General features: G+C 46.1%; 1 protein-coding gene across 1 annotated transcript; it reads left to right on the top strand.

Moving 5' to 3' along the window:
* Nucleotides 1–1,948: 1,948 nt before the first annotated feature.
* On the top strand, nucleotides 1,949–15,746 carry kcnj19a (potassium inwardly rectifying channel subfamily J member 19a; the record flags this gene model as incomplete). Its single annotated transcript, XM_080522331.1, has 3 exons — nucleotides 1,949–2,614; nucleotides 10,438–10,654; nucleotides 15,085–15,746. 3 exons carry the CDS (start codon nucleotides 1,949–1,951, stop codon nucleotides 15,744–15,746), a joined length of 1,545 nt encoding a protein of 514 aa, XP_080378457.1.
* Nucleotides 15,747–16,848: the final 1,102 nt, after the last annotated feature.

Genomic DNA, 16,848 nt, shown 5'->3' with positions numbered 1-16,848 from the left:
CAAAGTCGTTAAGTCATTTCAAACTAATCTCAGTCCTATGCTATGTAAAGTCATAGAAGATAACTCTGGGAATTCTTGTTACCTTTTCTGTCATCTTCCTTTTCAACATGGAGGTAAAAAAGCTCAGAAAATGGCTGTTGTGTGGAACGCCCCTGTGGAACCGTCCTTATTTCATTTGAACACATCCATTACCTGTCTTCTAGATTACTGGAAAGCTACCCCGCTGAAGTGACTGATCACAATGAAACGTCTGGTCGTCAGTGAGTGGGCATGTTAATGGTAGGAACAGACAATTGTATTACCCCGACAGTGAATTCACTTGTTCCTCTTGCTCGTCTGAACCTGTGATGAGTCACCGCACCCAACAGAGCCACACTACACTACACAGAACACAGCCTCCTCTGACCTCTTCTTCTGCTTCCAGAATGGAGGTTACAGTCTTATTATAGTGTAATAATGACTGCAAAGACATAAGCCTTCATAACACATACACCTTCTATATTGTGTATGAGTGCATTTTAATGATTTGATAAGACGCCTTTTCATGATTATATTTTTGTCCAAACAAAATTGCTAATGAAACAGACAGAGGGGTGGAAAGATAGACAGACAGACAGACAGACAGATATGGTTATGACGTAGAATGCTGTAAAAGGATTACATCTGTGAACTAGGAGACATCTATGATTGCTTGTGGAGTCCACTACGGCTACAATACACTCCTTTGTGTGGGCTGATTAGCAGAGAGCGCCAAGGTCGAACTCCGTGCTTTAAAAACGTCCTTGGGGACAAGACTGGAAGGGGCCTGGAGTATGTTTGAATCAATAACAGGCTCCACAGGAAACAAGAGGAGCAAAGGGTTTATATATGGAGCTCCAACACTAAAATACCCTGGAAAGTTTGAGTAAATTCAATCAGTGTAAATTAACTAACTGCTTTGTTTGACTGTTTTATGAAGGGCATCAAGAGGCGAGCGCTTGTCCCTCGCAAATTACGGAGCCTAAGGGCATTTAGTAGGATTGTGCGTGCATTTTCTGTCCGGTAGGTGGCGTCGTCTGACTTGAGTGCAGGTGTCCGGTAAAGGACCATTCATGAATCAGGAGCTCGAGTGTCTTTGTAATCAACCGTAAGCCTAAACTCTCCAGTAGAATACTGTACAGATCTGCACACCAAATGATAATTTCCCTACGTAGGCCTGTTATGGAAATAAACAATTATAGATTAGCAAATACATTTTTAAAAAGATATATGCATTGTATGTTCATGATCATGGATATTTCCCGACTAATTTGAAAATGATGTTCCTCCATTTTTGTTTAACACGCACACACGAGCGCGCGCGCGCACACACACACACACACACACACACACACACACACACACACACACACACACACACACACACACACACACACACACACACACACACTTTCACACACACTTCTCCCTCTCGCTCTCTCTAGTCTCTCGCTCTCTATACTCTCTCACATACATACCTCCCCTTTCATCTTGGACAGCCCACCACAAGACGGAGGAAATGGTACTCCGCAAATGTTCCTCAGTCTCTCGCACTCGATTGGTGTGGATATCTCTCTTGTGTTCGCTGAGCTGTGCGCACTTTTCTCACACTTCACACTTTTTCATCTAAGGATAACTGAGAGACAGCAACTAGACATTCAACTCCTTATGCCACATCGACACACACGGTGTTAGGGAGATAAATGGTAAACCAAAGCCGAAGACAATAGCTTTTGAAAGCCAGCAGCTTTTGGAGAGTGTACTGCATTTTGAAGGAGATACCCACATTATTGCGCGCCGAGTAACTGGCCATGGAGCATTTTACGCACTGCAGATAACAAGTCCTTAGGAAACACAAGAAACAAGTGATGGGTCAAAACTGCAACTGATTTTTTTTCTTCATTTAATTGTGGGATAATTAGGTGAAGTTATGGCCGCGCTACGGAGGAAATTTGGGGAGGACTATCAGGTTGTAAATACTAACCGGGGCACCACTTTTTCAGCGCCTGTCAAAAAGAAACGCCAGCGTTTCGTGGAGAAGAATGGTCGCTGCAACGTCCAGCACGGGAACCTAGGAGGGGAAACCAGTAGGTACATCTCCGATCTATTTACCACCTTAGTGGACCTGAAGTGGCGATGGAACTTGCTGATCTTTATCCTGACCTACACGATCGCGTGGCTGGTCATGGCTTCTATGTGGTGGATCATCGCCTACATTAGAGGGGACATCAATCACGGCCACGACCCGTCCTACACCCCGTGCGTGGCCAACGTTTACAACTTCCCCTCTGCTTTCCTATTCTTCATCGAGACTGAGGCCACCATCGGCTACGGCTACCGCTACATCACAGAGAAGTGTCCGGAGGGGATCATCCTCTTCTTGTTTCAATCGCTTTTGGGTTCCATCGTGGACGCCTTTCTCATCGGCTGCATGTTCATTAAAATGTCCCAGCCCAAGAAGCGCGCAGAGACGCTCATGTTTAGCCAGGACGCAGTGATCTCGCAGCGCGACGGCAAGCTGTGCCTCATGTTCCGCGTGGGTAACCTGCGAAACAGCCATATGGTGTCCGCGCAGATCAGGTGCAAACTCATCAAGGTAAGGCAAACAAGCGCCCAGCTGCGCTCTGCGCCACCGGGGTATTTACTGACCATAAAATGACCCGCGCTGATAGTGTTCTACTAAAAGCCTGAGGTATGGGGTACAATTAAACTCACAAGCATCATGACATGCCAAGATGTTGTGCGCAAAGTGTCATAGCCTATTGTGCGTAACTTCGCATTCATGTAGTAGGACTATTGATGGAAATGAATAACATTTATTAAATACTAATGTTTTATTATTCTGTGAATTCAAATCTATGCTGTTCTGTCTCCTCTCTGGGGCCCTTTGTTGAAAACAATACATCTGAAAGTGGATATGCAAACAGCAGAGGATAGCACAAGAAAATTCAAAAACCCATACTGGTCCTGTCTGTACTGTGATTGGGATCTTGACTGACAGCCTAAATAGGCACACAGAGACATCTGTATTGCACGCCTTTCACCTTGGGGTTAAATCTCCAATGAGATGAGCAGCTACTGTATCCAAGATTTGAATTAATCTCCTTTCTTCTAAGCCTAATTGTAAACAGCTCCATTCCCACGCTGTGTACCTTGTTAAACAAAAAAAAATACTTACGATAGTATAAGATAATAATCCCATAGTGGTGAGATTGCATTGTAGTTGAGTGGCAGACGTGCCCCAGACAGGTCTAATAAGAGGGGGGCTGAGTGAGAGAGGTCCTCTGTGAGTGTCCAACATCAGTCACCCCTCAGCCAGTGACATTGAGAAGGGCAGGCAGTTTAATTGCGGGGCACGGCCGTGTTCCAGTGAGCTACTGTGACAGAGATACGGGTTCCGAGGCTCTGCTTTGACAGTTAAACCTCCAAGCATGAAACTCGCGCGATCATTTCCAGCCATGAAGCAAAGCGTGCTTATATGGATAAACCATAATGTCAGGTCAACAGTGCCCCTGAGACTGAGAGCCATGCAGTAAACAAGACACAAAGAATATCTAAGATGATGATACAGTCATTATGCCCAAAACATATGCTTGTCAAGAAATCCACAGTGCAGCAGCACTAAGACATATTAAAGCTGAGCTTCACATGCTCTCCTGCTCCCTGCTTGGACAATGTGATAATGAAGCTGCATGGCTACTCATTTTTTGGGTGGTGTGAATAGGATCCTGAGCTACGCTCAGCAATGCAGTGTTTTCGTGTTCAGAATGGCCCGTAAAAAAGACAGCATGAGCGAGGCGCCTGGAGCTTGTTTATGACTTGTGTTTCCCCTATATGTCCACATCAGCACAGCACATTGAGCAGAGCGTGGGCCAGGTTAATGACACATGCATGCTGATTGCCTGAGAGAGAGAACAGGGAGGAACAGGGAGAGCTCAGCCCTTTACCAGTCACAGGCAAGTCCCCAGAGAGAGAGAGAGAGAGAGAGAGAGAGAGAGAGAGAGAGAGAGAGAGAGAGAGAGAGAGAGAACAACCCCCCTCCCACCGCAACTCCTGTGTAATATGTCAGGGTGAACCTCAGCCCCCCAGCCCCCCAGGCAGACCAAAACACAGCAGCTTGAGGCACAGCAGCTGGAGGGGGGCAACATACCTGTGACAGTATAGTGTAGTGTCGAATCCTGTTTTACGGTGTAGAGTAAGTGCTGGGAATGCTATTCAGATTTCATTTACTCAGTGGATAGTGGATATAGTGATTAAGCCAGAGCCATGGGGAGTTTGATTTAGTGAGGCTCCAGTTTAGACCCAGAGGTTTGACAATATAATTCTCCAGAGAGAGAGAGAGAGAGAGAGAGAGAGAGAGAGAGAGAGAGAGAGATGGCCTCATGAAATGAAGCGAAGCTCAGGCACTTTAAGGACACGAATGAAAGCACACACTCACCCTTTTTCTCAGACTACAAAGAAAGAAAAAAAGAATAAACACCAAGCCCTCTCACCCTCCTCTCTCTCTCTCTCGCTCTCTCTGGCTTCATTCCCTCTCTGAAGCACCTGCAGCCCATACTGATGCTCCTTAGTGCATGTGTTCAGCTGCAGGGCTTCACAGCATAGCCTTGTATTTTCACTTCAAAGGCCCTTTAGCAGACACAAAACATATTTTGAGTATTCGTGAAATTACAACAAAAAACTCTACAAAACATATGATCTAAAATGAACGAGTCATAACTTTGTATCCTTGTACTTGTACTGGTGTGCTATCTTGGCCAGGTCTCCCTCGAAAAAGAGATTTTAATCTCAAAGGACCTCCTGGTTAAATAAAGGTTAGTTAAATAAATAAATAACTGTGTTATGTAAGCGAACACATTTTTTTAATATAAGACTAGTCAGTTGTAACATAGGCTGAGAGTAATGAAGTGTCAGGAAATAGGGCAAAGATTGGAGTGGAAATCATGTAATTTGGTTCAAAGTTACGTGATTCATATTTGCAGTGTAATACATCTAGAGAAATGATGGTGGTGCTGTTGAATCATCCCCTTCCTTCATGTAGCATCCTCCATCCCCACAGTAACCCACACGTTTGGGGTTTGTAATAATCCTCTTCACCTCAGAATTGGATATTCACTTACTGATATTTGACTTATTTATATTCAGAAGGGTACAGCATCGAATCACCTGAAATGGTCGGCTACATAAGGGAGTTGATCACTTACATAAATTGGACAAATGGAACAAAAAATAAAGAAATAAAGTAAAATATTTGTGAGAAAGCAACACACTCCTGATGATCTCCTTCATTAAATATTCTATTAATTCATTTAATTAATAATTTCTGTCCCCTACCGAACATCATCCTGTAGATCTACCATCACATAACACAATACAGACTGAGCAAAAGGTGTGCAAATATGTGTGTGCAAATGCACCTGCGCTGTGTGTGAACGTGTGTTCTTGCATGCGTGTGTAGTTTTGCTGCAGTGACAGCTGCTCATCCAGAGGTGTAGGCAGGATTGACATGGCGCTGTCTGCCTCAATGACATGTTGTGGGCACCCACTCCCTGTGCCAGGGTCTGCCAGTCACAGCAGCTCCTTCTCTCATCCCAGCCAGCACCACACACTTCAATCAAACCAACCAACCACAAAGCCAACCACATACCCACAGAATAGCAAAAAGCAGCATGTCACCCCTCAGCACACCAAGGGCAGGCAGCACCCAAGAAGATAAGATCAAGAATAGATATGTGGTTTTGACATTTCTGTAGAACTCTCACTGGATGATTTGACGAGTATAATTAGATAGCTAAATTCTGTCGAATACGGGCATGATTGTAGGAAGGCTGAATGTTTGTGGTTCAGTTGTAGGCCTATAGTGTTGTTTCTGATTGTAATACAGTGTGTCTGAAGTGTAATGGCTGATTACTGGAATACAGCAGAAAGCAGAAGGGCTGCTTCATCTCACAAGGAACAGCTACAAACCGGTCAGAGCTATCAAACTGTGTCGCACCACTAGTTGCGCAAACCCAGGCTTGCAGTCAGTGCGTCCTGCTAGAACAGTAGTACCAAAAATATGTGAGTGTGTGTGTGTGTGTGTGTGTGTGAGAGAGAGAGAGAAAGAGAGTAGTTAGAGCAGAAAGGGAGGGAGAGAGAGAGAGTGTGAGAGAGAGAGAGATATAGAGAAAGAGAGAGTGAGAGGAGACAGGAGAGGGGGAGGGAGAGAGAGAGAGAGACCAAAGAATTCAAGTGGCCAGGTTTTCTGAGAGAATTATTCTTCAGTTCTTCTCAGGGTATTTGGAATGCTTTCTTCTTCAGAGCAGGAGAATGAAGGGGGGAGGGGTATATTCCAGAAGCCAAGAACCGATTTCTATTTCCTTTTTCTAATGAGAGAAGAGGCACAATTATAAGTGTGTGTTGTGGAAGCCTCTAAGGCTGGGTGGCCTTGGAGACATTGATCAGACAGCATCTGAGCCTGAAATGTCTGACGTTTTAATATTGTCAACCTGTCTAACACTTCAGTGTTTCGGTGGATCTGAAGAATGTACAGTATATCTACAGTATGTGTGTGAGCACAGAGACACACACACACACAGTCAGCAGTTCTTAGGCAACAAGGGGTAAACACTACCATCCCCTACCTAGCCTTGCCTGCTTGCATCAGAGCCAGTCAGGCGTGAAGTGTGAGAGGTGTGAGACGGAGTGTAGGTTATTTGTTATGTCACTGACATATGGTCACGTGACCCATGGGAGTGACACAATCTTTTAATGTGTATCTCAGAAACAGCTGTGACACAGGAGGTAGAGCCAGCGTCTAATGGTCGCAATGTCGCTGGTTCAGTGGTTCGATCCTCGGCTGGCCACGTGTCGAGGTGTCCTTGGACAAGACACTGAACCCCAAATTGCTATCAATCAGCAGGCTAGTGCCTTGCATGGTAGCTTGCCGCCATTGGTGCGTGAATGAGTGAAGCTATTGTAAAGCGCTTTGGAATAAGGCGCTATATAAGTGCAGTCCATTTACCATTTACAAATGGACATGGATCGCGTGAAACACCCTGGAGGCAAAAAAACTACAACAAGTGGAGGAGGCCTATATGGCCTATATGGCCATATTATGTTACTGTTAAGCTTGCCTATAGAGCACATGTGTATAGTGTGCTCATACTGTATAAGCCTTGTTTGACTGGAACCTCATTCCCAGTGCTCCAAACCCTCTCAGACTTTTAGGGAATTAGTGGGACCTGGCAATACTGTCATATTTATTCTCATTCTGGCCATGGTAGTGATCACAGGAGCCCCTTTTAACCGCTCCTGTCAAGGCCAATGAGCATCACCTTGCAAATTAAAACAGTTAAAGAGAAAGAGGGAACGAGGATTCCCATCGAATTACAAACTAGCACCATTTGCATTTCACACTGGATGATATTATTTCCAAGAAATAGTTGTATGTTTCCGTTTCACTCTTGAGTCTCTCCCACTTTGTCTGAAGCATTCCCCAACTTCTGTAATTTCCTCAGTGGTCGAACTCCAATCATTTAATCAACACACCCAGTCCTGACATGCCGTGGCCTCTCTCAGCCCTGATTGATGAGGGCTTCGGACAGCGGAGGAGCACAGGCATGGAGTTGAGATGACTCGGATGACCAGGCCTCTTTAGGCCTAATCGATTTCACTTAGCACCTGTCCTCATCCATAAGGATCACTCACAGCCAGAGACCGACTCAAACATCAGCAGGGACTGAACTCACCCACCGCCAGAGTAAATGAGCATAAGGCTGGTTAATGGATAGGGTGTTGATGTGTGTGTGTCGTTTCTGGCTTTGTGCACTTTGGAGAAATATCGATGAAACTTCAGCACATACAGAGCTTCAATCCTTTTTTTCCCCCTTTTTTTCTTTTTTACAAGTATCTCGCAGTTCGGTCCTGCCTTCTTCTCAGAAGAATCATTGAGATTCAAATCAGACTTATCTCAGAATCTTCCTCTGTGCTAAGAGAGCGGAGGAGAGTGCCACAGGGGGCTTGTATAAGAAGATTTGCGTGGCGGCATTTCTGTTACAGTCATTCGTTCTTTTTAATCTTAACCGACACAGACAGGGAGTGTAGAGTGATATGGCCTGGAGCCGTCCGGGGGACATGTGCCGTACTCACTGGCTGGAAAACACCTGACAGGAAATGAACAAAGCCCCCCTTAAAAAACAATGTTGGGATTCTAACATACAGTAAATCCAACCGTGTGTCTCATTGATATTCGTCATATATATATAAACAGTACATACATTATCTGGCATCCCATGTTTACTCATGCCTCCTTCACATTTGGCACCTCAGAGGGATTCACCTCAGGACAATGTCACAGGGAGGTCACGTCAAGACTGGGGGCTTTCAACAGCATAATTCCCTTTCACAATCCTAGTTCTGCCCTAACCATGACCATGGTTGGTTCCTAGCTCTGCAAATGTATTAAATTGGAAATCGTTGTTTCTCAGAGTTATGGGCTATGTGTTGGAGGGGTGAGGAAAGCAGCTACGCCTTACCCACGCATGACATGATGACATAGTAAAGCAGTGTCCTCTGTGAGAGGGAGATTGGAGGTTTGTAGGAGTGATGTGTTTTGTACAACCGCAGCATCCAACAGGGGTGGTTGAGAGGGTTAGGGTTAGAGGGAGAGAGAGAGAGAGAGAGAGAGATGTTCTTCAAAGAGAATACAGCAACTACTTCCCCATAGTAGAGAAGGGCAAACACTCCAAAAGCTATTGTGTGCATCAGTGAGAAAATAACAAAAAACACTTTACTAAAGAACAAGAAAAAATGAAAAAAATTCTTGAGGTTTATACGGGTCCACATCTTTCTCTCATTGCTGCATTCAGTGTCTCATTCTCATTATTATCATTTGTATTATTATTGATAATCAGCACAGCTGTATGTGCATGGCCCTTGGTATGTGACAGCATAAAGCATGTTGGTTATGGGAACGTATGTGTGTAGGTGTGTGTGTGTGTGTGTGTGTGTGTGTGTGTGTGTGTGTGTGTGTGTGTGTGTGTTTGTATCATTAACCCAGTCATGTTCTTTAAACGCCTTCTCTTCCTCACAGAAAAACCAAGCAGCTGCAGTGAGCCTTGAGAGATGGGATAGGCAACGATAAACAAATAGATAGAGAGAAATACATAGTGGGCGAGAGAGAGGTGTAGACAGAGAGAGAGAGAAAGAACTCTTCTTTGCTTAGCTTAGACAGCAGAGACCCCAGCGCTATGCCCTGTCTTCATCTGGGCAATTAAATGCTTCCGCACCATTAAGCACTCCATAGGCATGGTCTGTCTAAACAGGGATGTCCCCTCCGCCCCATCGCCCACAGACTGGAAATCAACATGAAGGGCCTGCGACCTCCGCAAACATGGCATCAATGAATATTCAAAGCAGGGACAGCTCCCCTGGTGCTTGTACATGGTATGAGGAAGGGTAGTGTGTGTGTGTGTGTGTGTGTGTGTGTGTGTGTGTGTGTGTGTGTGTGTGTGTGTGTGTGTGTGTGTGTGTGTGAGTGTGTGTGTGTGTGTGTGTGTGTGTGTGTGAGTGTGTGTATGTGTGGACTGATTTGGGAACATTTTGACCTTGCAATTGTGGACATATTCATATTGGAATGTCACTTTCTTGACAGTCAGATGAACTAAGAAACCTTGAGCGTCCTCATTACTGATTCCAGTGGGGCTGCTGGGGTGTGTGAGACAGCAGAGTGAGAGACACCTGCAGCGATGCCTGAGAAATCTATCAGTTTAGCCCAGAGGCGTGTAAGGCTGTGCAACCACCCATCAAAGAGGTCCAATCATGGCTGTCAGGTCTGACTGTGTGGGATTGGACTGCTCTGACTCTCTGTCTCACCAACAAAGAGGGGCAGGGAAGAAGTGGCACACGTGATTTGTGTTTCTTCTTTCCTTTGTACCTTTCCTTTACTCCTATTGTCCATGAACAGCTGGGTCAGCGCTGTACAAGACTTCACACAACACAACTGTGTATAAAAGACCCACTGTGATAAGCTACACGCAGAGATCCAAAACCACACTTTCAACCTCTGCAGTCCTTAGCTCAGTCACGGACACAATGGGAAGAGATAAAACAATGTGACCCCAACCTCTGTGTGTGTGTGTGTGGGGGGGGGGGGGTTTATCATCTCTGTAGCACTGCTGAGAGCACTTTTTCTTGCGATGACTGATGGATGGATGATTCACTTACTTAAACAAATGGGTTTGTTGTAAGTCACTTTGGATAAAGAAGGCGTCTGCTAAATGCCAAAAATGTAAATGTAAATGAATGAATAAAACACTGTGGTAGAGCAGAATAATACAGTGAATTGAGTAAGTAAATTGATTCTCTAAAAGGTCTTCTCCCTTTTTCTCCCTCCTTCTTCCCTCTCTCCATCCCTCCCTCCCTCCCTTCCTCCACCAGTCCCGTCAGACTCCAGAGGGGGAGTTCCTGCCCTTGGACCAGTGTGAGTTGGACGTGGGTTTTGGAACAGGGGCCGACCAGCTCTTTCTGGTCTCCCCTCTCACCATCTGCCACGAAATCAATCCCAAGAGCCCCTTCTTCGACCTGTCCCAGCGCTCCCTCACGAACGAACAATTTGAGATTGTGGTCATCCTGGAAGGCATCGTTGAGACCACAGGTGAGGGATAAGTACACTCTCTCCACCTTGTTTTCCTGATTGCTGTTATCCCTCCTTCTCTCTCTCTCTTTTAACCCCATTCTTTGTTATTCCTCTTGTTATTTCTCTCTCTCTCTCTCTCTCCTTCATTGATTCCCTCCACTCTGCACTCGCCTCCAACTAATAAACTCTCATATGCTTGAGCCTTAGGTCTCCATTTCAACCCTCCTCACATTTCATATCTCCATATATAGATTGAAGGGATAAAGAGTCTGACCCTCTTTATCCCCCAAGCTCTCTCAGAAAGACATCCGATTAAACATTAATTTGAAGGGAGCGGTGGAGGTTAGCCAGAGAAGACAACACCAGCGGAATGGCCTTCTGATTGAATTATGAGAGATATTTTAATAGTGCATGATTGTTTCTATCCCTAGACCATGCATACTAAAAGCCTGTGGTTATAGATACGTGTCACCTTGATAAATGAGCTGGAGATCCAACCACAATTCTACTCCATGTTTCATACGACACGAGAGCAGAATACAGAGGAACAGATAGAGACGTCGTACACAGCAGCTGCAGTAAACTATACAGTCAGACATGCTGGGTCGCCCACGGCAACAATAGTGTTTTCTCTTTTTTACATCAAGCAGTGTGATTCTCCCTCATAACTTCGACACTGAAATACAAATAAACATATTTTGGTCTTTACAGTCATCGTTTAATTTCCTTATCTTTCTTTTTTATAACCCTCTCTTTATTGCTCCTCTCTCTTTTCCCGTTATCTCCCTCTCCTCTTTTCTATTCCCTCTTTGTTATTGCTATGGATAGAACCATGGATAGGCTTATAGAAGGAGGGATGGATTAGCAGGCAGGAAGGGAAGAAAGGAGGGAGGGAGCAAGGGAGGCAGGAAGGGAAGGAGGAGGGAGGGAGCAATGGAGGCTGGAAGGGAAGGAGGAGGGAGGGAGGCAGGGAGGGATGGAGGGATTGAGGAGGGAGGAAGAGAGGGATGGAGGCAGGCAGGGAGACAGGCGGGTTGGGAGGGAGGGAGGCCAAGAGGCAGGAAGGCAAGGAGGGAGAGAGGGAAAGAGGGAGATGTCTTTTACTTGTTTTAAGCAAATGGAATTTTCTTGTTTCCTCCATTTTCTTGTTTTTTTTTCTCTTGTTTTTGAGAGCTGACGTTTTGCAGTGTAGGCAGGCAGCACAGTCTGTGTTCTGTTGATATAATCTCCATCGCGTGGAAGTCTATGATTGGGAGGGGCATGCAGGGTCACCTTCAGGTGCATGTAGGGTCACCATTATAGAGACTCAGGGTCACCTTCAGGTGCATGCAGGGTCACCATTAGAGAGACTCAGGGTCACCATTAGAGAGACTCAGGGTCACCATTAGAGAGACTCAGGGTCACCTTCAGGTGCATGCAGGGTCACCATTAGAGAGACTCAGGGTCACCATTAGAGAGACTCAGGGTCACCATTAGAGAGACTCAGGGTCACCATTAGAGAGACTCAGGGTCACCTTCAGGTGCATGCACCCTGCACAACAGTGTCCCTAGATCAGCAGGATTCCATATCCTCAGGGAGTCTACCAAAGAGTCTCAAAGGCAAACTAATTGAATGCTAATTGCACGATTATCCTGCCATTTGAGATCTTTCCCCTCTTATCTCAGTCACCAAGTGATGGCTTCTCCCCCTGTGGTGTCTGTGATGAGATGGTTCATCTGCTCCTCTGGGCCTCCTTTGTAACCTGCTGTTTCAAAAGAGATGCATGTGCATGACGTCATGATGTTTCTGGCACAGCCCACCACAGGTGCCGGAGACCCCTGCTCTGATTACATAAGAGGTGCAACCGGGTACAGTAGTGCGCGGGTGTGTGTGTGTGTGTGTGTGTGTGTGTGTGTGTGTGTGTGTGTGTGTGTGTGTGTGTGTGCATGAACTGTAAGTCAGTCTCTATAGTTGTATGTCTAGCTGTCTTTCTCTGTCTGTCTGTCTGTCTGTCCGTCTAGCTGTCTGTCTCTCTAGACCTGGCGGCTGGACTCAAACAGAGGTTAGGAGAAGAAGACGCATAGCATTATGATAATGCACCATTTAAGTGATGCCAGCTCAGGCTGGCGCCAGGCATTTTACATAAAGCTCTTCAGGGACATCTCTCTCCTCCTCCTCCTCCTCCTCCTCCTCCTCCTCCTCCTCGGTTCGCCAGTTGTTTGCTCAGTTGTTCAGCAGCTCTTATTTTCTATGCAAGCCCACAAAACAAAACAGGCTGTCAGCTTACCCAGGGTACACCTGACTGATGGGGCAAACTGGCATGAAAGTTGTGCTGTGAACCACATAATCTCCCTCTGCACCTGTATCCCTGACCTGCCGGGTATCTACCAGCAATAGTCAAATATGACAGGTTGGCTCAGGATTTAGAGAGCTGGTGTAAAAGGCTAGCCTCGAGCTTCTCCCAGAACTAGGCCAAGCACAGTCTAGGCTAGCATCGGGCTAATTATATCTTGATGCTATAGGCTACTCATGAGTAGAAAAGGCCTTGGGTTTATTCTAGACATGCGTTTGTGATGGTCTAGGATTTAAGTATAGCCAGGGTAGACTGGGAGAGTGGCTGTAGGCTTAGGCTAGCACCAGGTTGTGATATTGCTGTGTGAGTAGTCCATCACAGAAGAACTGGATCAGAGCTCTCTCTCTCTCTCTCTCTCTCTCTCTCTCTCTCTCTCTCTCTCTCTCTCTCTCTCTCTCTCTCTCTCTCTCTCTCTCTCTCTCTCTCCCTCTCTCTGCTCAGCCAGGCTGTTTAACAGAGCCATTCAGGGGTTTAGCAGAGGCAGTGGCTTGGAAAACATCTGTATTGTGCAGTCATAAGTGTTTATTGATCGTCGAGGGCCCTCGATAGAGATATAAATGTCAAGGAATGATTTGACAAGAGCTGAGGTCAAATAGAGATCTGAATTCTTGGCTGTTAAAGGTACCCCAGAAGAGATGAGTTCTCATGGTCACAACAACGTCTGGGGTCAGAAAGAAGATACCCAACAATACAGAACCAGACAGCCACTCCCTCTGCTATCTCTGTACGTGTACTGTATGTTCTCCTGTCAATACGTTTTCTGCCTTCAGTTTCTGGCACAGCATTTATACAAAAAGAATCTTCAGAAAAAATAAAAAATAAACCTTATCTTACAATCTTTTTTTAGATGTTGTATCTCATGTGAAATTCAACCTATTATAAATAACACAATTAGCAACGTTGGTACCACTGACATGGTGACCCTAGGTTTCTGCTCCAATTTATGGATCTGGGAATGGTGTCAGGAGACGGCTAATGAGCCGAACTAAACATAAACTACAGCTGATTATCCCTGCTTACACATAACAGCACTGATATCATTGATTAATCATCTTTGCACTGATTTTATTGATTAGTCACCTTTGCACTGACATCATTGATTAGTTACGTCGAGGAAGTAATTTAGGACATACCAGGGACACCACAGAGCCGCTGTGGATTCAAGAGTGATTGAGAACCTGAGGGTTGTTGAGGACAACAGTTTCTATAAGACATCATAGACGGTTAACCAAAATGTCCTTAGTCAGCGACTCAGCGTAGTCCAAGGCAATTCGCAACAATGGCCTTTACACTCCTCTCTGAAGTGACAGAAGTTAAACAATGAAGGCAATATCTCTTTGTGTCTCTGTTTGTTTCTCTGTCAGCCACAGCCAAACCTATTAGTGGAAACCGATCGATGAGTAACGGTGCCGTGGCTGTTTTACGAGCTACGGGAGGAACGGCAAACGTCTCCCGCCATTAGATTTACCGTTGGCACAGTATTTAAATCTCCCCTGCATGGCTCGAGTGAGGCTGGCCTGTGCCAAAGCATAGGGAAATAGATTTGTTACTCCTGCAGAAGGACGGCAAATTAAAGAGTAAATTGATTCCTCAAGCAGAGAGGAATAGGGAGAACGAAAGGAGGTTAGGTGGAGAGATGAGGGGGGAAGGGTTGGCTCTTTTTTTTATGTAGTTATTATACGGCCATTTAACAGCAGTGTATGTTATATAATCATTGCTCTATAATCAATGCACTCTGGGCTGGAAGTAGACTTTCACACGTTAATGGGACACATCACCAATCAAAAGCCAGGAGTTGTACGGAGGAGCGCTTTTTTTTCTTTTTTTCTAATAAGCTACTGCCTCCTGATCTGGTCACTTCCAGAAGCACCGCACTAGCTCATACATCTATCACTAGTGCTTACTAACATGCATCATAGCTGCGCCTCCGTTGCAGGCTTAGAGGCACGAAGCACTTTGGACGTTGTAGGAAGTTCATCATTATTTCCTGGAACATCATTAATTCCTGTTCCAATAAAAAGCAATTTTCTTCTTTTTTCTCTAGTCGTGAAATATTCCTATTAATTCTTCTTCTTCTATTCTCTCTCTCTCTCTCTCTCTCTCTCTTTCTCTCAGGTATGACGTGTCAGGCGAGGACCTCCTACACGGAGGACGAGGTTCTGTGGGGCCATCGCTTCCTGCCTGTCATGTCCCTGGAGGAAGGCTTCTTCAGGGTGGATTACTCTCAGTTCCACAGCCACTTCGAGGTCAACACGCCTGCGTACAGTGTCAAAGAGCACGACGAGAAGACCTCCCTGCCCTCCCCCTTTTCCACCCCCAACCCTGCGCTGGGCGAAGGCAGCGGTGTTCGCCGGCACAGGGTCTTCTCCGTGGACTGCATCAACATGGCAGATGAGCGAGGGCATGGGGGGCACGGGGGCAGGCTGCCCAGTAAGCTCCAGAGGATGAGCTCGTCTGGGAAGGAGGACCTCCAGAGGAAGGTGCTGATGCTCAGCTCTCAGCACTCAGAGAAGGCCTGCAGCACGGGAGACCTGCCCCTGAAGCTCCAGCGACTCAGCTCCTCCCTGGGCCCCGAGGCTGAGGCTCGCCTCGAGCTGAAGGCCCTAAAGGTGGGCTTCGAACCCATGAGGTCTTCCACTGGAGACCTACAGCAGCACAGCCTGCCTCCCACCCCTGCGTCAGTCACCGCCTCCATCAACACCCCTCTGCCCTCATCAGGGGGGCGACCTGAGGACAACCTGCCCGCCAAACTGCGCAGGATGAACGCTGACCGCTGAGGTCACGACCAGACTCTGACCACACTTTCACCAATCTCTATCTGCTCTCTGACCACCCATTAAAACTATGGAGGGACATGAATGAATAGGAGCTGGTATTGAATACTGAAAGACAATGATATGAAAAAAAAGACAATGATGGGTGCTGTGTCACTTTTTCTTGATTTTCAAACACGATCTTACTGGAATTACTGTGATTTGTGTTGTTTCAAAGCAACAGTGTCCTCTTGTCACTCACACCCCTCTTCCGTTCATCCTCACCTCAGATACACACCCACACCCACACTAAACACACACCACACAGACACGTGTGCATGAATACACTCAATACATCTGTATGCACCACCGCATACTCCATGTCTTTAAATGAATAAAATATATTTAAGATGATAATAAAGTGTGCCTGCCAACTTCTCCTGTGTATATTCCTTTCAATGAAATTGTAATTTTACTGTGAAAATGCAATCCTTGGTTTTATTGATCACATCGATCATAATGTTGTTGCGGCAATAACTTCTAGAAGCCTAGTTTGCAAGTTGACAGGATGTTGACAGGATGTCTTTTGTTTTGTTTAATGGGTTGCCCTAACCTTAGCCCCTGGCCAGTAATACTTTCTGCAATAATAATTCTATATCTCCTCAGAGGAGAGAGCAGGAGAGGAGAGCAGAGTAACAGAATAGAGCACAGAGCAGAGGAGAGGAGAGAGGAGCAGAGCAGAGGAGAGGAGAGGAAAGGAGAGGAGAGGAGAGGAGAGGAGAGGAGAGGAAAGGAGCAGAGGAGAGGAGAGGAAAGGAGAGGAGAGAGGAGCAGAACAGAGGAGATGAGAGGAGAGGAGAGGAGGAGAGCAGAGGAGAGAGGAGCAGAGGAGATGAGAGGAGAGGAGAGGAGGAGAGCAGAGGAGAGAGGAGCAGAGGAGAGGAGAGGAGGAGAGCAGAGCAGAACAGAGGAGATGAGAGGAGAGGAGAGGAGGAGAGCAGAGGAGAGAGGAGCAGAGGAGATGAGAGGAGAGGAGGAGAGCAGAGCAGAACAGAGGAGATGAGAGGAGAGGAGAGGAGGAGAGCAGAGGAGAGAGGAGCAGAGGAGATGAGAGGAGAGGAGGAGA

The sequence above is a fragment of the Nansenia antarctica genome, assembly GCF_963989245.1.
Source record: "Nansenia antarctica genome assembly, chromosome: 2".
Taxonomy (NCBI): Eukaryota; Metazoa; Chordata; class Actinopteri; order Argentiniformes; family Microstomatidae; genus Nansenia; species Nansenia antarctica.
This window is presented reverse-complemented; position numbering and strand designations above follow the sequence as displayed.